This window comes from Mytilus edulis, chromosome 1 (assembly GCF_963676685.1).
Source record: "Mytilus edulis chromosome 1, xbMytEdul2.2, whole genome shotgun sequence".
Lineage (NCBI taxonomy): Eukaryota > Metazoa > Mollusca > Bivalvia > Mytilida > Mytilidae > Mytilus > Mytilus edulis.
Genome location: NC_092344.1, coordinates 45,665,459 through 45,691,961, shown reverse-complemented (window position 1 = coordinate 45,691,961; position 26,503 = coordinate 45,665,459). Strand labels below are relative to the sequence as shown.

Below are 26,503 nucleotides of genomic sequence, written 5' to 3'. Positions count from 1 at the left end.
AATATTTAATGATTATGTGATTATATTGGCAAAAAAATGGTGATTATGTGATTACTAGGACCCCCCCCCCCCCCATGAGGGGCCTCATCAGTTTCCATTTACAAATTCTATATTTATTGACCAGACTAATAGCAATGAAGACTATATACAGTGATGCTCACTTAAACCAGATGTTCGTTATAAGTATAATTGCGGTCAGAATCTATCGCTATTTCAAGGTCAAGTAAAGTGCCATTCGAAAGCTCTTAGATACCATTAGGGTACCATAATTTGTATAGAAGCGATAGAAAACCATCAGTTATAATGACAACATCTTAATTGTCTAAAACCTGATAACGACAGCGCCAATGTGTTATGTTACTTTCTTTTAAAAAAAAACAACTTTGCAAACACTCAATACTTTTAAATCACATAAGAAACTGAAAATATGCGAGAAATAAGCTTTACTTCCTTATACATGTTCTAACGCTTAAAAACCTGTGGTTATCAAGTCGTCATTTAGTTTGGTTCTCAACGTTGACGCTTCTACAATATGAATAAAAGAACGATTTGGGATTAAACATTGACAAATATCAGAAGTCAAACAAAATAGACACCTAGAGGTCACTCAAGGTCTCCAACAGGTGAACCGAGTCTATGCATCAATTGAGAATAAATTCTACAGGTTAGATGGAATGTTTTATAAAAAAAAAAATAGAAATAAAAACAAACCCAACAACATCAACCCCCCCAAAAAAAACAAGACAAAGTAGAAAATACAATTTTGTGATATACTAGTATGACGATCTACAATATGCAAATTTGCAGTCACCATACCCTTTAGAATCAATCTTCTTGTTTTAATATCATATGCATGTACATACAAGATGAATTAGAACTAGCCTACTTCGTAATTCCATCACTAACATCCTTATGAAATAATATATTTTGACTAAAACAAGGATAAAATATTCTAGGAAATTATTCAGTTTTTACTGGAAAGAAAGTGAAAAAAGATCTGTTTTAGAACTATTATCGATCCTGTTTTCAATATTGACGATAAACGACTGTTTATTACAATCTTGCCAATAAACTGGCATTAGATAAAAATGTTAACTTCGAAGTTACATAATGGCGTCTTCTCGTCTGTTCTAGAAGATATTGTCATGAATAATCATACGCTATATAAGCCCTTTATAACTGTTCTGTTCAATCATAAGTTCTCAAAGAACTTAGACATTCTATTTCATTTTTGTTATTCTTATTCACAGCAATGAGTTAATGCCAACCATCCCGCGAATCTCTTGTTCAATGGACAAAAGTATATCACGTACATTCTTATTATGCATATAGACACAATGTTTTTTTGTTTTTTGTGTTGCAATATCTTAACTAATTTAATCAAATTAATAAAATGTTCAAATTAATATAATTGCTATTTCTTGTGTAAAGGAAGAATTGCTATTTCTTGTGTAAAGGAAGACCCTTTTAACTTTTTGTGATGGGACTTTACCTCTGCCTAGGGACTGTATTAGTATACTATAAAACATACAATTTGAAAGAAAACCTCGAAAGCATATAGAACGTACATATATATTTAAGTAAAATGTGTCTTCTTTAAATATAAATGGTAATGACCATGCACGAACATTTACCGAACTATTAAAAAAAAAAAAAAAAAAAAAAAAAAATAGAAATAGTTTGTTTTTGTCTTATTTTTCAAAGTCGTTTAGCTTCATTTAAAAAACGCTTGTCTCACTCATTTTTTCAATATTTCATCTTTAATTCCCTTGTACTTCTAAATTATTCAACAAATGTGAAAACAAATATAGGTCGCAAGTCTGCATCAATAACATTTGCATGGGACATTGATGTAAAAAGTGTGTATTGATCTGTATTCTATTTAAAAACATATTAAGTAAGGTCGAGTTTGAAGAGAACCGGCCAATACAGGGATGGTTCTATCAACATCTGAACAGATGTCCTTTATAACTGTCTTATTTAAAAAAGGGAAGATGTGATATGATGTATGGAGTCGTGGTTTTTAATCGTTTAAAAAAAGAAACCAAAATTGCTTGAATGCGGCATGCCAAGAGAACATCAAAATGATCGTTAACGTAAACATTACTTGGGATATCAATATTTGCTCATATCATATACAAAAAAGAAAGTTAAAAGGGGCATTAACTTCGATTTAGACAAACTATCAAAATACGATTCGTCTGGTTTCAAGTACTCATAAAAGCGGAATTTTGAAATAATATTTTGTTTTATGCTGTCAATTGGACCCAAATGTGTCAAAATTAGCCCCAAAACATCTCTGGTGCTTTAATGACTTGCAAGTCAGTAATATAACCTCATTGAATCCGTATATTCATGTGAATTATAAATGTATTGTGTAATTTTATACATAAGGTGAGACGTAAATAAAATATTGAATTGATTGAATTGAATTGTGAACTTTAAATTAACCCTTTAGCTAGACATGGCTTTCTATGCACGTTTTATGTATAACAGACCTAGTAAAATTGAATTAAACGCGCTCGCTATCCATGTCTAATAATATTTATGTTAAATTAGGTTATATGCTCGTCGGCAATCTTCGAATGATAAATAAGAAGGCTTATAGACTAAAATACACGCGAAATGCTGATACATATTATCGAGTTCATGCACTATTAATTGTTTATTTTAAACTTTTTGTAATTTGGATATACATTTTGTACGATTAAGTATTCTATAAATCCAATGTTTGATAAAAAGGAAAATGGCGGTGCGGGCACACAAACTTACTCAATATGCCTTTGGGCTTCTTTTTTTTTTAGGTAGATCGTTTTGGTACTGTGTGATAATTCTTTTTAACTATGCTTGATTGGAAAAATTCATTATTTAGATAAAATGTTTTAGTTTATTGTTTTATATCTTCCAAGCTTGCTGAAGAAACCCAAATATTGATAAAACCATGTAATTCCGGTTCTTAGCTAATGTTGTACGACTTACTTGCATTTTATCACGCTGAAGTTTCTGTTTTCCTTTTATTTATTGCGATTAGATCCCCTTTAACTGTGTACGACTAAAGATTTCCAATATTTTTTTAAATACTATTTCTTTTCATCATGGCTACAAGCATGACTTCTGCTTAATACGCATAATTAAAATCGACAATCATGTAACATCCTTTGGTCCTCGAATGATAGGTAACTATTTTATAATTATAAAGCATCTTTTTTTTATAACTAAATGTACAATTTTAATCAAACGAACATGTGTGGCACATTTTGCATGAGCGGAGGCGCCTCTCATAGCGCATCATAGTTATTATATACAACAGGGTTGTTATAAAAGTTATTCGACAATTTGGAATCTAGACATGCAATAAAATGTTTATGCCAGTTTAGCAAATTACAGCATCGATTACGTACCCTTCGCCCAAACGTTTTTATCTGATAATTCAGTATGTTATTTTTTAAAAAGCGTATGCTGAGATATATAGTTCTATTTGCTAAATATGTTTTCCTAAATGTTAGGAAAATTACTTTCAAAACAGCATTATTGATTCAACCCTTATATCTGAGATGTTATAATATATAACAGTGATGTGTATTGCAGGCATTTGGAAGAAGATTATCTGAATACAGCCATGACAGTAGAGGAATTAACAATAGCCGCGGAGCCAGAAGCTTCAGATATCATGTTGTGTCCGGTGTGCTTGAGAAATGAACTTAAATTGGATGATAAAAATCCAAGAAAATGGCAGCATGTTTGTGTAGACTGTCAAAATATGACTTGCTCAGAATGTGGAAAATTTGAAAGCTCACTCAATACAAAGGTAAATATATTATGCACATTTAAAATTTGAAATTTTTATAGTAAGATGAATAAGGTACGCACTACTACGACATTTAATCAAGAAGTATCAGATTAAATATATACAGCTGAACATAAGTTTATCCGTTTACAGATGTTGATGTCAGGACACCATTGATTTTCCTTATGAGCCGCTGCGTTAATTTAATATTTTCTGGAGTTCTCTTGATTTTGCGTTGATTAATTATTCTAAGGAATCCAGTATTCTGTATACCAACTTTTTCAAAGTCTAAATGGATATTTTTGCACAATTTCACATTTTACTGTCCTTTCGGATAAAAATTATTAAATATAGTTTATTGAAAGATATCCCGAATGTCTTTATATATATGTTTCACTTACATTATAACTATTTTTGACAATATCGACACAAAATTCTATATAACATACAGATTGGCTGCTTTTGAAAAACAACAAAAACGAGATCAATTGTATTTACTATAGATATATAATCAGCTGTATATAATAGTACTCCTGGCACAATCAGATGTTATCAAGCATTGCCATTTGTCTCTTCGGAGTCCCGGAAAAGTCGATTTAATCAATTATTCATTGCTATTGTTATAAATAACTCCAAGTACTTTTATTTCTGTGCATATTTAAGGACAGTAGCCATTTTGATCGGTCTGTGAATGACTTTATTCGAAAAGAGCATTATTAAAGTATAAGGCCATTTGTTTCATGATATTGCCTCTATAGTTCCCTCCACTTAGTGCTCCTCCTCTCCCTTCGCAGGCCGGCATTTGACATAACTTAAATTAATAGAACCTTGAAATCCACAGCACTTACTGAGTTTTTATCATATTTTTGACTCGAACAACTTTAAGAGAATTTAGCACAAATGAATGCATTGCTGTGCTAGTACAGATGATAGCACAAATGAATGTATTGCTGTGCTAGTACAGATAATAGCACATCTACTTAATTTTTTTCTCATCATACCGTCTAAGTTTAAAAAATGGAATACCGGTACACAATATTCTCATAAATACCGTTTAAGTTTAAAAAATGGAATACCGTTACACAATATTCGTATATTTATAATATGCATTTTATAAACTGTAAATCCAGAAATTTGTGCGTGCAATGATATATGCTGAATACAAATAGTTCTATTGAAATTTAAAATGCGATTTAAATTTTTGCGAACCAAATTTTATCGTAATTTGACCAATAATATAAAAGAATCGAAAAAAACTGATTTAAAGTAGTTTATGTGTAGCGCATCACTTTATTTGTTCAAGGAAATGGCTAACTTCAACAATATTTATTAGATTGACTTATTACGACGCTCTTATCTAATGAAATTCACAATTGGTTGGATTTGGTAGTCGCATCACATACTACCGTTTGCTCAGATTTGATTCGCAGACAATTTACTAATATATAAACATAGACCGAAGTGTCTGGAGTACGAAAACAATATAGACAAATCTAATTGACCAACGCAATTCATTATACGAATCAATATATATATATATATATATATATTATTTGCTTGTTATATCAAAGATTGAAGATTTTGACCATATACATTTAGCACAATTTTATTTATAATATTTGTATTGTTTTTGTCTGCAGCTGCAGGAGTGGGTTTGTACAGTGTGTCAGAAAAGGCGTATGCTGGTGCTAAGTACAGGGTTGTGGCATCCTGGAGTTGAAGTGTCTGATACCGTCCCTCTAGAAAGAGAGATACAATCCCGGTTAGAAATGTTTAAGGTGAGTAGAGAGATAAAATTGAGAATGGAAATGGGGAATGTGTCAAAGGGACAACAACCCGACCATAGAACAGCAGAAGGTCACCAATAGGTCTTCAATGCAGCGAGAGTAGGTTTTAGATGTGCAACAAACACTAATCTTCAGAATCCTAAGAAAACAACCAAAGGTTTTAATGCTTTTATTACGAATTTATTTATGATAATCACCGAGTGCAATTTATCACCCATTGCTTATCCCTCATGTGTGAATTATGGTTGATACCTGGTGATCGAAAAGGAAATGACCATCCTTCTGAAAAACTTTTAAACAATCTTACATTTCTATTTATTGATATAGTGGTTTTTAAGCAATGGTGATCAATTTGCCTTTTGAAGTAACGAGTTCTTAATTTTGGTTTCTAACTTTCTACACAAGAAATCGAGAAAGTGTTCACAAAACACCAAGCCGACACTGCAAGGACTGTATAGCCAGTAAAAGTAGTTAAAAACTTCCATGTGATGTATAAAAACACTGATTTTGAAAAAAATGTACAAAATGAACTTATTTTGAACAACGGTATTTAAGTTATAACGTGACTATTGATGTTCTGCTTTTCATGGATGATTATTTTCACTCCACATTCGTAAGCAGTATCTTTGAAATGCATGTCTGTATATTCCATTAACATAATCTTTAAATCGTGCTATAGGGAAACATTTGTGACAAAAAATCAGCCAATTTCAAGAAAACTATCCTACCATATGGTAAGACGACACAGTTGATTTATTTAGCATATATATATTAAAAGAACGAGTTTGTGTACTCAAAAGATAATTATTTTTTTGCAGAATTCCAGACCACCTTTAGAGCGTTCAATATCAGCAGATCGAGTTGAAGTATCTCCTACGGAACACCATACAGTTTTTAGAAAATTAAGAAGACAAATCTCACTTCCAGACCCAATCGTTAGTCACGCAAATACAGGAAAATATCTCGGATCAATTGCCGAGTCCGGTAAAAGCCACCAGGGCAGTCAGGAACATATTCCACGGAAAGACACTAAGTCCTCAGCTCAGTCGTTAGACAGTCCAGACTCATGTGACGTTCAATCTACCTCGTCTGGAACTTCCAGAATCAAAGGTAATTAATAATCATAAAATAAAAACTATATTGTATTCTCTACTTCTCAAATGCCTATCTGAACGAATTTTGGGAGCGGCTTCTTTTTAGAGGTTGCATAGCAACGTCAACTTTAATCCAGAAAATGAAAGATAAGACAAGTCCAAGTGTTAGGCAAAGAACACTGGTATACAAGTGTATAACTATAATTATACTTGAATAACTGTACCCTGTACCTGATAAATATATAGAACGGTGTTCTTATATACTGCTAATAAATATACATAATGAACACCTCTCCCCAGCAAAGACCATATACTATCCAAACAAAATCAATAACAACACGCAGAAAAAGGGTATAATGCATATTGGTTCTTAAGGTATATATTGTACAAATGTATATTGTACAATCACACATATCAAATGTCAACAAAAGCCCAGACTAGAATATACTGATACGTGTAGTGCTCTCAAATGTGGCACTCAACGCACATTTAGAAATATTTGATGCTTTTTTGATAAAGTTCTTCAATATTTTTTTGTTATTTTAAGTTTTTTTTTAAAAGGTTTGAAACTATTTTATACAAATGTCATTAGGATCAGTACCAGGGATAAAATACGGACCTTTGGGGAGTAAATACGTACTCGTTAACTGAGTACACCTTTTTATCGTTGTTATCAAATAACCGAAAAATATTTAGGTTGTTAAAACACAACGACAGCTAATTTGCTCTTTTATGAGAAGCATCAAAAGGGATTTTTAAAATGTCAAAATCGAAACGACTACAATATAAATGAAGAATAAATAGAGAAGGAAAATGTAAATAAAAAATTTAAACTATAACAGTAATCGTTACTTTTATGTTCTGTACAGCATTGCTTTCATTTGAATACAAATTGTAAATCGAATTATATGAAACAAATGCAACAATTTTCAGTAAATGAAATAAACACTTCATAAATTCAGTGCATCGAAAGTGCTTTTCTTAATATACCTTCATCATGGAGGTACGAACTTACACAGAAAACGTCTCGAGTCCCAAAAAAACGTGAAATTTTTCTAGTTTTTTTATGAATATGTATTGAAGGGCTTGATGCATAGATAAATTACAAAATTAATACAAAAAACATCATCACAGGTCAATGCATTATTAAACTCCCTTTCAGGTGTTTTGCGGACTATGGCAGGATCTTGTGGTGATTATCTTTTCTTCATCAATTTCAATGTTAGCACTTTTCGGTTTGGTTTAATTTTCCGTTTTAATGGCATTATTATATAGCCTTATTATTTTTATGCCCCACCTACGATAGTAGAGGGGCATTATGTTTTCTGGTCTGTGCGTCCGTTCGTCCGTCCGTCCGTCTGTCCGTTCGTCCGTCTGTCCCGCTCCAGGTTAAAGTTTTTGGTCAAGGTAGTTTTTGATGAAGTTGAGGTCCAATCGACTTCAAACTTAGTACACATTATCCCTATGATATGATCTTTCTAATTTTAATGCCAAATTAGAGTTTTTACCCCAATTTCACGGTCCACTGAACATGGAAAATGATAGTGCGAGTGGGGCATTCGTGTACTGAGGACACATTCTTGTTTAAAGCTGGAAGTACAACTATATTTTAAACAAGTTTTATTGATTAATGATACGATACTACTTTTACTGATTTTTATCTAATTCAAAAAGGATTTATTTAAGACACGCACATAACTGTCTGAGCTAATACAGTTTCTTCATAAATTTGAATCTCATTACTTAGTTGAACACTGCAATTACCGACCTTTGTCCTCTAATCCACCGTAAAGATATACATGTATAAGAAAGAAAGAAGAAAGAAAAAAGAAAGAAAAAAAGTCAAATCACAAAAATACTGAACTCCGAGGAAAATTCAAAACGGAAAGTCCCTAATCAAATGGCAAAATCAAATGATAAAACACATCAAATGAATGGACAACAATTGTCATATTCCTGACTTGTTACAGTCATTTTCTGCTGTGAAAAAAACCCATATTTCTTAAAGAGAACAGTGATTGTGCTGTTATATGTATTAAACCTTTATTTTATTTTGATCAATATGCTTGTAAATGCACATTTTTATTCATTTTTGTTCGATTTGCTTTAGACGTTGTAAAGTTATCATAGTTATTTTCTAATGATTTTAAAACAACAGTGCCTAAACTAAAAGATATTTACATACATATATATTGTAAGAAATGTTTTAAAAAAACTTTACATATTTAAAAAAAAACCCAACATATTTTAGAACTTTGTATTATACGTAAGCCCATTCAGGAGATAAACAAAATTTAATTTGAATTCGCTTGTCCATTTCATTACGAAAATCTGAATTATGATGTCACGGTACAATTTGAAACATACAATTATTGACAACTAAGACACAAAAATACCTACCAAAAGGACATTCATTGCATACTTGTTGAAAGCTTTTTTTGAAAAAAATCTATAGAATAGTCTACCGAAAATCTTAATCAATAAAACAAAATGCAGAATAAACGCGAATGAGACAACATTCGCAAATCCTAATAAAAAAAAGTAAGCATCTAATACGTGTATTATATACTGAATGAAATTACTGAATACACGAAGTTGACAAAAGAAAAATGCACTTGGTTTTAATACCATATCTAGAAGGGAGGCACATGTTTTCCGCAACTATGGACAATTATCAAAAATATTATAAAAATTAGTTTGTAATTAACGGCAACATAAGAACATAGACTCAATCAATGCAATAGGATACACCAAGAACAAAATCAACACAAGGTTACAAAATAAAATTAATTTAATCCGATATGTAGATTTGCAATGGTTTTCTGTTCTTTTTTTCAGGTATGAAACAGAAAACCCAGAGTGATTCCGAATTATCAGATATCACGTCAGACGTTGATATGGAGGATGTTTCTATGCAATATTACCAAGGTGATGGAGTAGATACAGATGATGTCAGTGATGACTATTCCATGATGAGCATCGGCAGTAGTGATGACAGCAGACTATACAGAAAGCATCGTCCGCTTTCTTTAAATCTCAACCAATCCCAAAGTGCTACGTCATCAGATGACGATACCTCGGATAGTGCTTTAAGTACGGACACTGAAAACAGGCTAGCACCATTTGCTTCGTTAGAAAATGCCCGTGTTGCGTTAGCTGCCAGTGCCTTTGCAGAAGAAATGAGAGACTTTAAAGGCGAATCATCCGAAGAAAGTTGGAATCACACTGAAAAGTCAGACTCTGAAGTTCATAGTGACAATAACAAATGTAGTCCGCATGCACCAAGGAGTCCGAGTTGGAGAGAGGGTCTAGATAGTCCACCGTTTTCTCCTAGACGTAGGGATTCATATCCAGGAAAAAAACGAAACGTGACATCACCGGCATCTTCCCCAAAAGAAAATCAGTTCAACTTTACAGAAGTGACTCCTCCTCCTGGACAATTTGCAAACTTTGAGCAACAAAACAAAACATTAGGTCAATTGAAACAAAATGAATATTTTGGTTCTGGATATTCTGCTGATAGTGGTTCAAACTCACCGGAAGATCAGTTAATCACTGATAGTAGTGATGATGAATTTATTTTTGCAAGGCGTGGTGATGAAATTATATTTTCTAATCACCGAGAAAAGATTGGCATTCCACAGTCAGCTGCAGTAATGGACCTTGCTTCCTTTGCCGCTTCCATTGCAAACGATACTGCTAATTTGACGCAAATGACAATATCTCCTACAAATTTGGATGCATATTCAATGGGAGATAACTATAGATTGTCTCCAGATTCACAGGATAGTAATGACAGTTCTTCTCCAGTTTCTCCTGGCATTTACGACAATCCGGTGATTCCCGAAGAACCAATAGAGCTAGCTGATCCCGCTTCAAAACCAATTGATTATCAAGGAAGCAGACGACAAAAAGCGAGACCCCCATCTACGGACTGGTCCCCCGTTATTGATTTGTCACCAATTTTAGATGTTTCACCGTCAGTTGAGGAAGCTGAACAAGTAGATATGTTAGAAAAACAAGAAGAAGAAAGAAGGCGAAGAGAATCACAAGAGGAAGACGAGGATGAAACCACGGATAAACCATTTTTCAAACCCATCAATGAAGAAGACGATTCTTTAGCATATTATGGATTAAAACGTTACGAACGAGTAGAAGATATATGTAAACTTGTGCAAAATAATAATGTTGTAAATGGCGATAAATTAGAGCATTGTGTAAAAGAAAATCTCGATCAAGGTGCGAAATTGAAGGAAGTAATATCTGAAATCCCCTTTTCATGTGTTTCACGAACAGATTCAACTGTTCAACAAGGGAGTGCTGTGACATCGTCTCCAGCTATATCGTGTGCTTTAGTTGATTCTAAAATGTCTAGTGAAACTAAAGATCCTTATCGGACTGTATACATTCAACCTACTCAAAATATGTCGACAGACGTGCCGATAAAGCAAAATGTGTCACCAACTCCTAAGCAGAGACGAAAATTGCCGGAACCCACACCAGAGATGGTGTCACAATCTCGGAAGAAAAAGCCCCTACCGCCATTGCCAATTGATGCAATAAAAGCAAAAACCTCACCGAAAAGAGTTGTTGATACAAAAACTCTTGCGGAAAGTAAAGTTATTGATGCAAACACAACATCAGTTAAAAAAGCAGTCGGTATTCATTCAAAAATAACTAGATCATCTTCTCTTGACGAAACACCAAACAAACCGGAAAAAGTGTCAACTGTAGTAACAAATTCAGATTATAATCAACCAGTTGATGTAAGAAAAATGGTTGAAAAACGATCAAGCTCTTTGGAATCTCATAAATTCAATCCAAATATATCGGCAGTAGACGATGTAATTGAACCACTAAAACCAATTTGTCAGCTCGATTTGCACAAATCAGACAACACTCGGAGGATGAAACATACAACAAAATCAGACGATAAAATAAACAAGATATTAAGCGATCGTAGTTCTGAAAATAGCTTACAGAGACAGGAATCTGAGGAAAGGCGTTTGAAGACAAAACACCTGAAGGCCAAACCTAATCCATTACTAATTCAGCATATTGAAGCTGAGGAGTGTAATGTGTCCCCCTCATATAGAGTTTTAGATTCACCACCGAGTCCAGAATCTAGGTCATCATTGAAGCGCGATTATTCCGACAGTACGTCGGTATCACCATCGTCTTCTCCAGATAGGGATTTATACATGTATCCATCTCCCGTTACACCTCCTGACTCAGATTCTTCTCCACCTAAACCACATTCACCTTCATCACCAGGAACTGATTTTGACGATGATAATTTTATCATTAATAAAACCACACCCACATCTGTCAAAGAATGGCATAAGGAAGTGTCACACACAAAGGTCAAAGATAAGGTCAAAACATTTGAACAGGTAATACGAAAACTATTCGAATCTCATTGCGTAAGCACTTTTATTTTCGACATTTGAGTTTGAATGTCCGTTTGGTATAGTTCTCCCTTTTTTACTCGACAACTGAGTTTACTTGGAGAACCTCATACTAACATTTTTAAAATATGGTGTTTTGCGACTGAAATGAAGTTATACGATGAATTATTCATACAATTTATTATAAAATTTCGTAAATGATCAGATTATTCATATTCATTAGTATTATTTTATAAAAGTACACTTTGAATCTGTTCATTTAAGCACTCACATGTTATGTTGGGATGCTTATGTTTTTCATTTTTTTTTAGCCAATCAGTATTTTGTTTTATACGTTTCCTTGATGGTCAATATTTAAAAGAACCATTAGGGGTTTTCGGCTGCTTTCTGCTATTTGGTCGGGTTATTGTCTCTTTGATACTTTCCCAATCCCATTATCTGTTTTTAGTATATAATATAAATACAACTCAGTTTAATTTTTCATTATAGTTAAATTTTTAGTTCTAAAAATGGACGAAAAGGACAAAATACAAATGCATTTCTACCTTTGATACATGTAACATCCTCTAATGTATATTTTTGTATTCCTTTACTCTGTGTCGACTTTTTTTTATGTTATTTTGTTGTCGTTTAAAATTTCCCTAGCTTATTAATTTTAATACAATACTGAGCTGTATCATGTTATGTTTTAATCATGTATCGTATTTAGTACAAAGAAGTCACTAGACTGCACAGTACATTATTTGCATTATTGAGTGATATTATTGATTTCATCGAGTTTGATGTATATTTCTGGAAATCGGTTTATCGAAAAACGTAGATCCAACATCGTATTTAAATTTTGTATACGTTCTTGTTAGCGTATACATAAACCCATTCTTAATTTTTCGTTCATTTCTTATTACGAACAACAACGGATTAAATTTCTATGAGCAATAGACGGGAGCTGCTGGCTTATTCATTTAAATCAACCCCGGGTTTTGTTTAGTGCATGTTGATCTATATTCGGTTGTGTGTGTAAAGGATTTATTGACTTTTATTTCTAATTTTTCCTCTGAACAGAGTTTTAGTTAACATAAATTATCGAAATCCTCCAACTTCTGATAAAAGGGTTATTACCTTTTTGGAGGCTAGTTTTTTGTTTTTACATTCTATAACATTTCATCTTAGTCACCAGGCTTATGATTTGCTACACATGACACACGTTCTGGCGTTCTGACTGCACAAGACAATAAATAAACTTGGTGTAGTTACTGTTTTCTGATTGGTTAAAATTATTAGTTTTATTTTCAATGTTGTCAATTTTTATGGCGACACACCCACTCCGCTGACGTTGTGTATTCATACGCCAACATGTGTGTACGTTGTTATTGTTTATATAAATAATATAAAAAGTTCTTTGAGCTTTATTTTTTATAGAAATTTATTTATAATGAATGGCAATAATTTATTTTGAATTTATTGAACCATAAAATTAATTTTTGACTCTTCACATTTTACATAATCCGCTTCGCGGATTATTCAATGTGAAGAGTCAAAAATTAATTTTATGGTTCAATAAATTAAAAATAAATAATAGCCATTCATTAAATACACTGGTGCTTAAAGTAAAACAGTTTGAACGCAAAATGAACTAATTCGAATGCAAAGTCGTTTTTAACCGTTCATTTTGATTGTATAACGTCACCAATTGTCAAAGCATCAATTCACAATTGAAGCGACGAAAACGTACGTGCAAGAGCAGACGACGTATGCCAGATTTTAAATAATGAGTTGACGTTGTTTTCTGTCGGTTTCATGAGAATAGAGATAACAATATTGTAATGTAAGCTCCGACGGCTAATGCGTTGCCGGTTAAATTAATTTTCGACCATCAAATAGCTTCAAAGCCTTCATACAGTTATCTCATAAGCATACTATGTGCTTTCTAATGATCGATATGCCGCAAAAAGATTGAATATTCACAACCTGGTTATGTGTCAAGTAGTTGGCCTCCAAAATGGAATCTAGTTAATATAACTTTTTCGTTTTATTTCTCTTGTACTTGGTGTTGATGCTGATATTACGTCTCCAACTCGTCACAAAGAATTTGCATCAATTTTTTGTCTTTTATAACTTTTTCTTTGCACAGTATTTTATCAAGCATCTAAGACTATGGAATAGTTTTTGCTCACATCATAGCTTCGTTTATTGATATCAAAACTAATGTTGATGATTATTCTGATGAGCGTAAATTGTACTTAGAACACATGGAGAACATGTACTTATAACATCTATACGGAGAAGAAATGTTTAATGATGAAATTGAAAGTTCGCAGTTTGTTAAATGCATAAAGGGGTTTCCTTCAGACATATTTGGTCTTCACATTGGTATAGTAAATAGACGTATATTAAGCATTTAGCTTTATTAATATCTCAAAGATATTCTATAACACATTTTGTATCAAATGAAGCTTTGGTCTGTAATTCTTGAATTGACTGCATAAAAATAATATTACCATTTTCTAATTATTTTACAGATCTCAGCCACGGATCAGAAAAAAGGAAGACGAAAGCTACCGCCTATTCCTTTAACAGAGGAAATTCCTAGCAGGACGAAAGGCCAAAATAATGTTCATAAAAAGCAGCATTTGAAACAAGATCATAAAAGAAAACCTAGAGGTTATGCAACCCCTTCTTCAACCAGCGATGAATCTATGAATGAAGACGACATTGAAGTTGCCATGTTTACTAGACATCGTAAGAATATGAATAATCTAGACAAACCTACTCTTGACAAATGGAACGGAAATTATCTTCCTTCTGAGGTATCATACAGTGATAAAAATATCAAAGAATTGTATAATGAGGATATTAAAGCCAATATTCCAGCTATTGCCTGTGCTGGCGAGAAAGTTACTAATGTCGAGAGAAATATTGACCAATATTTGAAGGATAAAGACGAAACAGATGCAATTATTGATTCAATGATAAACATTTATGGAGCTCCAATTACACAAGCTATGAAATCGCTGAAAAAGAGATTGCAAGATGAACTGAGACGTGTAACGGAGGGGAGACGTACTAGAATCGAAGAACTTGAGGAGATACGTGCGTTACAAATGCAGATAGGAGAGTTAAAACTTAGCAGGGAATATGCTAAACTACAAGCAAAAAGAACTCTTTCACCTAAAACAAGTAAGCAACCAACAAATCAAAACGGCAAAAAACGTGTTCCTACGTCACCACAAGTAGCACCACGTAAATCTAGACATAAGCGGCAATCATCTGATCCTATGATTTCGAAATTTTCACCCATAAAAGAGGACAAAGATATTGAGGGAGATATGCAAATCAAAGGTAAAGATCACAAAGAGGCATCTCTATTAAGACTTGTAGCAGACGACAGTAGCCTTTCTGGATTGAGTGATACGGATAGCACGCGATCGGAACCAATAATGATTGCTAAACAACAAAAAATACCTACACATACAAAGACGTTTGTGCAATCTAAAGAAACTACAAAATATCAGGGACGGGATGTTTATTCAAAAGTGTTACGACCAGATATGAAACCAAAAAGTCATTCCGAAACTCACATTCCAGAACTTGTTCATAACAAACCTGCTCTTTTAGACTTATCCGATGATGAGGAAAGAAAAGCTAGAGAACAAAGAAAACAACAACTTCAAAACGAAATTGAACGACGCAAAAGGCAATTAGAAGAGACTAGTAAGCTTCAAAATGAACTTTTTCAGTTGACTCGTAGTGGTCAAGTAATGGCTCATAGCTATGACGATATTCCCAAAAAGTCTACAAATATGTATGCAATTATGCGACCAATCCCTACGGGTATAATAAAACCTTTGGATGATGATGATTCAGATGAAGATAAAGATTCTCAACAGGGACGCTGGGAAACAGAAACCAGTTATAGTTCATCAGAATATCTTGCTCACAAACAAGAACGGACCAAGCGAAGTCGAGGACCAGATCTTAGTGCACATTCAAGTCCGTATATATATCAAGGAAATGCTGAAGATAAAAAAGAAGTAAGGCCGGGAAAACAAAAAGTTGATTTTTATTTAAGACCTCATCATGGGAATGACCTTAGTATGCACAGTAGTGTTACTTTACCTGAACTGCATACGAAACAAGTAGAGTATGCCTCTGCTACAGGTGGTGCTTTTTCCGATACTGAAGCGAGCCCGCCTAGTGATTCTACACCTGCAATGCCTCTTCTTGACGACGTCAAGGCACGTTCACGGAAAATAATTCATGAAATAGGTACTGGCAGTCGACCTGTTTCAGCTGAGTATAACCTCACTAGTGATGGTAAGATATTGCTAGAAGCAAACACTTGACAATTAATTGCTCGATGTTTTTTTAATGATTAAAAAATAGTAACTGAAAATAATCATTTGGATGAAATTTGAGAAGAAATTAGTTTAGTAATTGTAATACCTTTTTTTTAAAGAAAGCAAACTTATTGTGCATTAGAGATGTCGGTTATACTTATATAATATAAGATATATCATGAATAGCTAGCTATATAGCTCTATTGCTATTTGTTATTTCTCAGATCTGCTAAACGGTATGCACCGTGTTGAAAGCGACAACAGTGTTGATGCTGATGAACCTTTAATGAAACACAAGCTTGAAGGTGGTGTTACAATATTAAAACAAAAAGACAGAAAGAAACAGGTAACGTTTTGACACTAACATGATTATTAAAAGCTTCGTATTGAAATATATCTATTCTAGGAATAGTGTAAGTAGTGGTCTCAGTGTGTACGTTTATACCTGACCGTATGCCAATGCATGATTTTTAAAGATCTAATTCATAGGATCAACGTATTTATCTAATCGTGACTCATGTACAACATATTACAATGTATTAATGTATTTATAAGATAACAGTTTCAAAAGTCTCTATGTGACGAGTATATTGCCTGCCCGGTCAATCAACCCATAATTGGCTAAGCTCATCGGGAAAGTGAATCACAAATTTATGACCTGTTAACAAATGCAGTTGATATTTATTTAATCATTTATTCATTACCTTAAGGTAATGATAGATGTGCAGGAAGCCTCTGGCTAATTAGCAGATCTCAACGTTTTTAAAAAGTTATGGTGTAATCTTTTCCTCATCCATTTTTGCATCAATATTCTATCTAGAGATTTATTTTTAAGGTTAAGACGAAGCCGTTTAAATGCCTGGTAGTATTTTAATTTATTAAATTTAAAAAATATGCCTAAGCACCAAAAATAAATGCGCGGTCTGCTGGAAAAAAATTAACAAACTAATATATAACGGGCAGAACCTGATTGCCGTGATGAAAAGGTTCATGACGTGAAGACGTTATATTAAATATTGACCTTCAGATTACAAAGAATTAGTACGCCTTATATTTTAATCAAATGTTTAACATATTTTGCAGCCTGCTCCAGCACCGAGGAAAAAGTATGATTTTGGAATAAAAAGGATACTGCTGACTCGTGATCCTAAGGATAAATCAATTAAAGGTATTCCAATCATCAAAACCTTTATCATTGTCTCTATTCATTTTATTTTGGATTTTAGCGTTAAGGACGGACAAAAATATATTGAACAATAAGGCATACTAGTGTTCAACTGATTATTTTTGTAAATAAAAAAAATATCTTTTTTATGCGAACTGTTTAATATATATGAGAAATTGGATGGGATTCGATCACTAAGAATAGAAAAATAGGATTTAAAAGAATAAAAAAATGGGTTGCTAAAATATCAAGAATAGAGAAATATGTGTCAAATAAGTGTGACTCAAACCACAGAAATGACGACTCTTGGTATATGGACACATGTTTGATTCAAATATTATCAAAGTAGTCTTTTGTATACAAGAAAGCACAACATTTGATGAACAAAAGTATTATCAATTTCATCTTCTTTTTTTTTTTATCTTTTAAAGCTGGTAATGGTATAGGAATGAAAATAGTGGGAGGCAAAACAGTTAAAGGAACAACTGAATCTGGTGCTTTTGTTACTGCAATATTTCCAGGAGGGGTAGCTGACCAACTGCATGGAGAACTTAAAGAAGGTAACCAATTTACCTATCTCGACATGTACCATTTTAAATTGTAAAATTAGCCAAATTTATAATATATTTTTAACTAATCAGTTAAACACAAAATTGAACAGGACCAACCAATGAAAAGCTAAGAACACAGCAAAACAAAAATTGTCAACACATTAATTATTTTTAACAAAGAAATATTTTCACGCTGTCAATATTTGATAACGTCGTTTCATTAGTTTTAACCACGCATAATGAACAGAAACTAGTTTTGCAAACCAACATAAAATTATTCAAATTTGCCTAGGCTATGATTATATTCATCGATTTTTTACTTGAGGAAAAATATTCTTCGATATACCATGTTTCTAAAAATCAAACTACTGTCATTTTAGTAGGAAAGTGGTGTTATATTTGATGGAATGATTTATTTAGTACATGTATATTAATCTTATTTCAAATAACTTTTTTTCTCACAGATCCATAATGTTTGCATGATCTTTTTTATATTAGGTGATCAAATTCTTGAATGGAATGGTATTGAATTATCCAACAAGACATATGAGGACGTGCAGAGAATTATCAATGTTCCAAATGTAGAGATAGAACTTGTTGTTAAACCGTGAGTATTTCATTTTAGAGGACATTTGATAATGATTTAATTTTGGATGTAACGCGTCTTCTGATTGGCTGACGCTATTTTGTTATGAGCCCATAGACATAATTTAATCTTGTGACCGTGACGTCATCAACGTTTTTTCATGGTTTTCTACGGTTTAAAATGGAATTTAGAATTAAATTATAAGAAATGACTGTAATATTTTTTCTGTCTATTCGAAATAACATAAAAAATGTGGTGCACACTGTTAAATAACCCGCTACGCGCGTTATTCAGTGTGCACCAAATTTTTAATGTTATTTCTTCATAGACAGGAAAAATATTACAGTCATTCCTTAAATGTATTTAGATTTGTAAACATAATATACAGGAATCTACATAATTTGATATTAATATTCAACCGTTAAAATTGATTTTTTGCTAGTACACAATGTATGATCAGGAAATGTAGAAATGTATGTAACAGAAAAATATGGTATGGGCGGCATTATGTTTGATATGTTATAAAGACAATTATATAATACTGACCTTAACTTTATTGTTTTGTTAGATAGATCTTTTATTGAAACACAATTTAAGCATACTTAGACCGTCGCAATTATTTGTCCAAAAAGATATACGATGTTTGATATTATAGGTTATCAATTTATGAAAGTATTACTGCATATGTAACATTTATAACAACTTGAAAATGTGAAATTGAATAAAATTGTTGTAATCTATTATTCAGATCTGCTCATCATGCCAAGTCTATTGATACAACTAAAGGGGGTCGTAATGCAGCTTATGACAACATGGAATACGTCGCAGATGAAGTTTACGGTAAATTAACGTTTGTAATATTTATTTGCAATACCACTTGATGTTTGTACTTCAGAAAGATTTAAAGTTCTTTCTAATTATAAAGAAACAATACGTTTGCTTTAAGCCAGATATCTTCAAATTGATAAAAAGTAATATATGTTTCTTTTGTCTTTAACTACGTCAATATGACAAAAAGGAGTGTAACCTTTAAATTGAAGAATATGTTTTTTATGGTAAAAAGTTCCAAAATGACCAAACTATATATTTTATTATTTGATTTTGTATCAGAAAAATGTCTGAAGTCAAACCAAGGAGTTGATCCGAAACAGTTGGCAGCACAGCTAGAAGGTATAAGAGAGGGTGATTCTTTAGCTGGATCTCAACCAGAATCTCAGTCATCATCTCAACATGACGAATACGTCACACCAAGCCTTTCGTCCCCTTCCAATTCATCACAAACATCTACTTCATCTGATAGAAATAGATCAAAGGAGTTGAGGGAAATTAAGAAAGAAATGAAAGAATTGAAACATGCAAAGGCAAATTTAAATGCAGAAAAGGCATGTATACCTATATAATATATAAAAGGAAAAACAAAAGTATTCAATAATACCGTAAAGTAGAGAAACTGCATCAACCTTAAAGAACCAGATCCTCCCAAGAAAGATGGACATACAAAGCAACTATTAACAAAACATGGAAGATTAAATCAGACACGAACTTCAAGTTCAACTGAATTTTTACCCCAAAAAAATCGAGCAGGTTAACAAAATAAGACCAAGACTATCTACATTTACCTGAGAAAAAAAAAACCCGAACTGCTTCGAATGATTTAAAGATGTATAACAGGACATATACAAAAAATACCATGTTAAATATATTTCATGTCAGACTGTTTTGCTGATGATACCCTTGGGGACGTTTCACCAACCGGCAATGTAAAACAAGTTTTCACCAAAGCATGTCCCTTTGCCGATATCATTTTATTCATGTTCTACATTTAAAAAAGAAGAAGATAACATAAGTTGTGTTTTGTAATAAATATTGTTTGCTGTCAAAATTTATCGTGACATTAAGAACGAAACAATGGACAAATGCAAGTAAGGGAAACATCGAAAGGTTTCCTGTTTCTTGTGAAGCTTATTGACATCAGGGACTACTTATATCAGTCCTTTTAATTTGATGGTAGTTGTTAATTTTGTTTCAGATATAAGTTTTCAAAGGAAAATGAATAGACAATATTACAAACAAATGTTATTATAAAAATTGTATACAAATAAAAAAAAACAGAATATCATGTGTTTCTTTAAATAATTGCCATCGTAATTATTAACGAGTTATTTAAACCAGATCAGTTATCTACCAGGTAATTTAATCAAACAATCATTCCAGAATACTACGGCAATGTTGTTCGATGTATCATTAAATGTCAGCTATCATATAGTCAATATCGGAAAATTCTGGAAATTCTTGTTTTTATAATCACTTAAAGTGGTCAACCTTTTCGAAATTATGAATATGGGCAGAAGTTTGTAATACAATATTTAAGGTAAATAAGCTCAAATATAAAATGTTGATTTGCACAACAGGTGTTGATAGGAATATGCGTTTGTTTCCTTTGATAAAACAAATGAGCTTACATTATTGATAAACACATTTTGTTTCATTTGTTCTATTTCTGGAATTTATTATTTGTCTATTGCCATCTCTATTCATTTCCAGGGTATTCAAAATGTGTGTGGAACCATGGGAGAAATACAGGTATGTATTATATAAATACAGTCATTCAAGAAACGTGTTACTGTGTTGACAGCTTAACATCGAATATGATTTTTTTTAAAATTCAACTTTATCTAATTTGTTAAAAAACATTTGATTGTTTAGTTTTTCACTTCTACTACTTGTAATTATCATCCGTATAGTTATAATAAAATCGATTTCAATATGCCATATTAATTATTTAAATTTCAGTTACAACTGAGTCATGATGATTATGACAACACTTTAAATGTTCACCTGATACAAGCCAGAAACCTGATGCCAAAAGATATAAATGGGTTATCTGACCCTTTTGTCAAGATATACTTACTTCCAGGAAGGTGGTGAGTAAAATGTTTATGCCCAATTTATGGGCATTATGTTTTCTGGTCTGTGTTTCCGTTCGTTTGTCCGTTCGTCTGTCCCGCTTCAGGTTAAAGTTTTGGTTGAAGTTTTTGGTCGAGGTAGGTTTTGATGAAGTTGAAGTCCGAACAACTTGAAACTTAGTACTCATGTTCCCTATGATATACTCTTTCTAATTTTATTGCCAAATTAGAGATTTCTGGGTCCACTGAACATAGAAAATGGTAGTGAGGATGGGGCATCCGTGTACTTGGGACACCTTTTATGTTCTTGTTGTCTCTTTTACATATTACCCGGATCTATTCACTATTCTGTGTATTTTTCAAGAACTTACCATGTATATCTTTCACGTATAATCGAATCCATCTAGATTTGTTTTTATGAAAAAAAGATATATCTGAATAACTGTATTTTAGATACATTTTTGCTTTTACAAATACCACTGATAAAAGTTAACTTTACATTTTGTAGCCTTGAAAATAAGAGAAGATCGAAACATATATCACGAACTTTGAATCCTCAATGGCATCAAACAGTTATGTTTCAAGATTTACATCGTGAGGAACTTCAGAATAAAATGTTAGAAATAACAGTCTGGGATTATGACAGATTTAAAACGAATGATTTCCTTGGAGAAGTCATCATTGACTTGTCAGGTATGTGTTGTTATTATCATCTGACTTTTTTACACATTTGAAACAATATTTCTTTGTTATTATTGTGTTTAAAAGTAATAATTCATAAGTCGGACAAGTGTTGATTTATTTCATTTCAGTTTTATTTAACAAAGTACGTTTAAAAAGTATCAATGTGTTCAATTAAAACAATGCTTGAAGGAACAAGATTAAGAAGCACAATTATAAAAGTGAAATTTCCTTCTATTTTAGTCAATGGTGTGATGGATAATATGGCACATTGGTATCTTTTACGAGAACATGACGTCACAACAGGTGTGGAATTACCTAAGCCTACACTTTTACCAGCTGACATACGTGGTGCATCAGACATGAAACTGTGTCCATCACCAAACCTGTACTGTAATTCTCAGGGATCACCCAAACCAAATCGTCAGAAGGTAAGGAGGTTTACCAATGTATAAATTTGGACTATCAAATGTACAATAATAGGGATCTTTTCAAATTTTTACTTCGTGATTTATGCAAGTAATTAAATATGATAAAAAAGATTCCATTATTTTAGATATTTAATTTCAATTCAATTCAATTCAAATCTTTATTTGTGACACAACATAACAAAATGAATTTAATGCATATTCAATTTGCACTTATGCAACCAAATTAACTTAAAATTCAAAATTCTAATTTTATGATACAAAATATATTTGTAAAACAATTAAAACTTTTCTCATGGAAATAGAATAAGAAACGGCAAATTATGATGACAAAAACTAATGATGAATACATGGTACCCCGTTATATACTGTACTAGTACTAAAGTAATCAGTAAATTGTTTTTCTAGCTGCCTACAAACAAGAGTGAAGGAATGGGGCGACGTCGACGTTCGTTAGGGACACTGACTGATACGGATCGTATGTATATAGTGCACAAGCTGCTTACATGCTTACATCCCTTGGCTTAATGCTTAGCTTATGTCATACTTCATGCTACGTTTAAAATCATCTCGCAATATTTAGGTCATGTAAAATATTTTTCAGGTTCCCAACTGATACAGATTTTTTATTAAAATTGATGAATGAGGGGGTCAATGATAACTTCTCCTGGTATTTTTATTCCACTATATATTTTTATTGCTGAGGAATAAGGATATAATGAATAGAGCGAAACAATCGTATAAGTCAAAGACGGACATACAACACAACAAATAAAAATACAAAACACAAAAGACAAACAGTAGAATTTATAAACAACACGTTGATGTTAGATACTTTTTAGAATATGTAAAAATTTGGATTTAATTTTTTCTACCACGGACTTCAACGTTGTTAAAATAGATTTTGTTTTGTATATCTGAAGTTTGCAGGCAGTCGTTATCCCTTTTATGCGTATCAGTATAATGCATTTGACGACCAACAAAGGCAAATTAATCCCTAAAGAGTTGCAAATACTTCAAATTCTGTTGGATTTGTCGTTCTTTGATTGATCTGTCAATTATCAATTAGTAGAATTTATTACAATTTTGAAAGTATTTTTTTTTTGCAAATAGAAATAAAAGAAACATAAAATACAGAGCTGATTTTAATTTGATATTGAGACGGTATGTAAGAACTTTGAAAACTATTTGTCATGGCCTTTAAAAAAAAGTTAAATCACAAATATACCGAACTCTTAGAAAAATTCAAAACGGAAAGTCCCTAATCAATTGTCAAAATCAAAAACTCAAACGAATGGACAACATCTGTCATATTTCTGACTTTGTATAGACATTATCTTATGTAGGAAATGGTGGATTAAACCTTGTTTTATAGCTAGCTAAACCTCTCACTTTAAATTATTGTAATTAATATTATTCAATGAAAACTAAGAATGTTTGTTATTATGAAAATTCCAAATTGTACATTCAGTAGTATACATAAGTAAACTTCATTGTTTTATCCATACTTCTACTCATTACTAATATATGATATTACATGTCAGCTTTATAACTGAAACTGTGCACTGCATTTAAACGTATAATCTGTAACTTATTGTACAATTGACCGGTTCAGAATCTAAAAGTCTATTGGTAGCTTTCATTGTTCTGACACCAAAATGAAAATAACGCCATGGATTTGGTTGAATTTCAATTGTTTATTACTTTTTAACCAATCAAGACGCTTTGGTGTACGTTTTTGAAATTTTTCATGAATAGATTAGATTCTGAAACGGCGTATTAGGCTTAATGTACAAACTGTACAAAGCATACATTTACTTCCTCTCTATAGGTCTTTCTGCCTCTGACTCCACAGACGTATCTTCTGCACATTCTTCACCTCTTCTACGACACAACTCAAATGACATGCCACTTACTGCGGCACTTACTACGTCACATCCTGGTAACGTAACCCATTGTTTCAGTGGTGTGTCGCACGTCATGTTCTTAGCACGCCATTTCATCCAGAGAATTCGTTCTACTCGCATTTCCCGTCGGCTTACTTTCAAGAAAAAAAATGATGAAAGGTTATTGTTAAATGACTGTTGTTTTGATTTGCCGTTCTCTATAATTTCTATTATTTAAAGATTTTTTCATCTTCTGCTTGAATCATATATTATGAATTATTTGTGAATCAATTTCTTTTCTTTAAAGCCGTATGAAATTATATTTTAAAGATTTCGAAATCTTTCAGCCTTTTTTCTTGAATGATATAAATATAGAATCCTGATGACATTTTATTTAGTAGTTTGTTAAGCATGAAATTTGTAGGACGTTTTGTATCTAGTATTGTTTTCATATTTATTTAATATATAAGCAATTGATTTCTTTTAGACTAGAACACTTGTTGAAAGGATGATAACACGAACAACAGCATGCCATATATAGCTTTGTGATAATCCTTGTCAACATGATTAGTAAAATTAGTATATTCATGTTTTTGAATGTTTGCATGTATGTGTAATTGAGATCAAATGCATATATTTTAATAAAGTCAAAATGCATATATTTTAATTACGCCAAAATGCATTTATATTAATTAAGCCAAAAGGCATATATTTTAATTAAGCCAAAATGCAAAAGTTTATTTGGTGATAAAACAGTTGATATTGCAAATATGTGTAAATGATATAAAAACATTCAGTTTAAAGAAAAGTAGATGTGGGTTGATTGTCAATGAGACAACTATCAACCCAAGTTTATATTAAGTACATGTAAGCAATTATAAGCAACCTTTGTCAATTTTATTTTTCTAAAAAGAACTGAAATATATCAATAAGAAAGTAACTACACATTTAATTTAAAGAACAATTGAATTATATTAAAAATAATAATAGAATTAATGTAGCATAATATTTTTGAGATATATGAAAAGTTTTAAACGATACTACACCCATAATCATATAATGTTATTTTTATATTTTTTATGTACATCATAAACACATTTTAAGTTTAATAGAACTATTTAACAAGAGTATTCAACGCTTTGAAGTTGTCGACATTTATATTCGGAAATAGTTTTTAAAATAGTTGGGTAACATATACTCACAAATCACTGTCCTTAACATTGGATCAATGATCTGTCTGTTGGAATAAGACACAATGGAATCAATGGTCACCTTTTGTGTGTGCATTTTGTGACGATCACACTGTATAGGAAGTAAAACAAATGCTAACTTATGAAATATGACATGATTCTTATTTTCGATTACAATTTAGAAATAGAACTACAAATGTTTAATTTTGTTAGGCTTAAAAACATTTTTGTTCAGCAAATTGTTCCAAAGACAGTACCGCTTTTGTTAAATCAAATCCTCCTACAGTTTTCAACCTAGACCCTTGTATGTTCTGGGGTGTACTCAGGTGCCCCTTCAGGGTTAGCTATTACTTCTCTAGTAGTGGCACTTATCCTCCTCATTGCAAATTAAAATGAAAAATCGCATTCGATAATATCACAATCGAAAAAAAAACGGGAGTGTTTTACGTCCAGTATATCCGTGGTTATCTATGACACAAATGTTCCAAAATGGTCAATCAGATCATTATGGCGTCCGTAAAACATTCCAAGGAATAATTTGACTTTGCCATTTGGAAGCCTATGTGCAAAAGCATTGTTAGAGGTCATTAAAAAATATATAATAGGATACGCAAGCTCATACACAGAAAACTTAAATAGAAAATTAAAATGATCTGTGTTGTCGTAAAGTTTAGTTGTCATCCAACTCTTATTGTCA

The 26,503-nt window shown here is 32.1% G+C and overlaps 1 protein-coding gene across 3 annotated transcripts in view; it reads left to right on the top strand.

The window, feature by feature from the left end:
• LOC139512889 (protein piccolo-like) overlaps positions 1–26,503 on the top strand; it is a 55,482-nt gene that overhangs the window by 25,164 nt on the left and 3,815 nt on the right. The window contains exons 2-19 of one of the 3 annotated variants that reach the window (XM_071300848.1): positions 3,589–3,808; positions 5,428–5,565; positions 6,393–6,684; positions 7,831–7,860; positions 9,507–12,061; positions 14,596–16,390; positions 16,638–16,759; positions 17,497–17,581; positions 18,010–18,138; positions 18,628–18,736; positions 19,464–19,555; positions 19,826–20,097; positions 21,260–21,298; positions 21,509–21,639; positions 22,130–22,314; positions 22,546–22,733; positions 23,139–23,208; positions 24,562–24,672. In XM_071300848.1, coding sequence (XP_071156949.1) covers positions 3,589–3,808; positions 5,428–5,565; positions 6,393–6,684; positions 7,831–7,860; positions 9,507–12,061; positions 14,596–16,390; positions 16,638–16,759; positions 17,497–17,581; positions 18,010–18,138; positions 18,628–18,736; positions 19,464–19,555; positions 19,826–20,097; positions 21,260–21,298; positions 21,509–21,639; positions 22,130–22,314; positions 22,546–22,733; positions 23,139–23,208; positions 24,562–24,672 — 6,563 coding nt within the window. The remainder of the gene's footprint in view (positions 1–3,588; positions 3,809–5,427; positions 5,566–6,392; positions 6,685–7,830; positions 7,861–9,506; positions 12,062–14,595; positions 16,391–16,637; positions 16,760–17,496; positions 17,582–18,009; positions 18,139–18,627; positions 18,737–19,463; positions 19,556–19,825; positions 20,098–21,259; positions 21,299–21,508; positions 21,640–22,129; positions 22,315–22,545; positions 22,734–23,138; positions 23,209–24,561; positions 24,673–26,503) is intronic. The other 2 variants (XM_071300839.1, XM_071300856.1) reach the window with 2 other exon arrangements.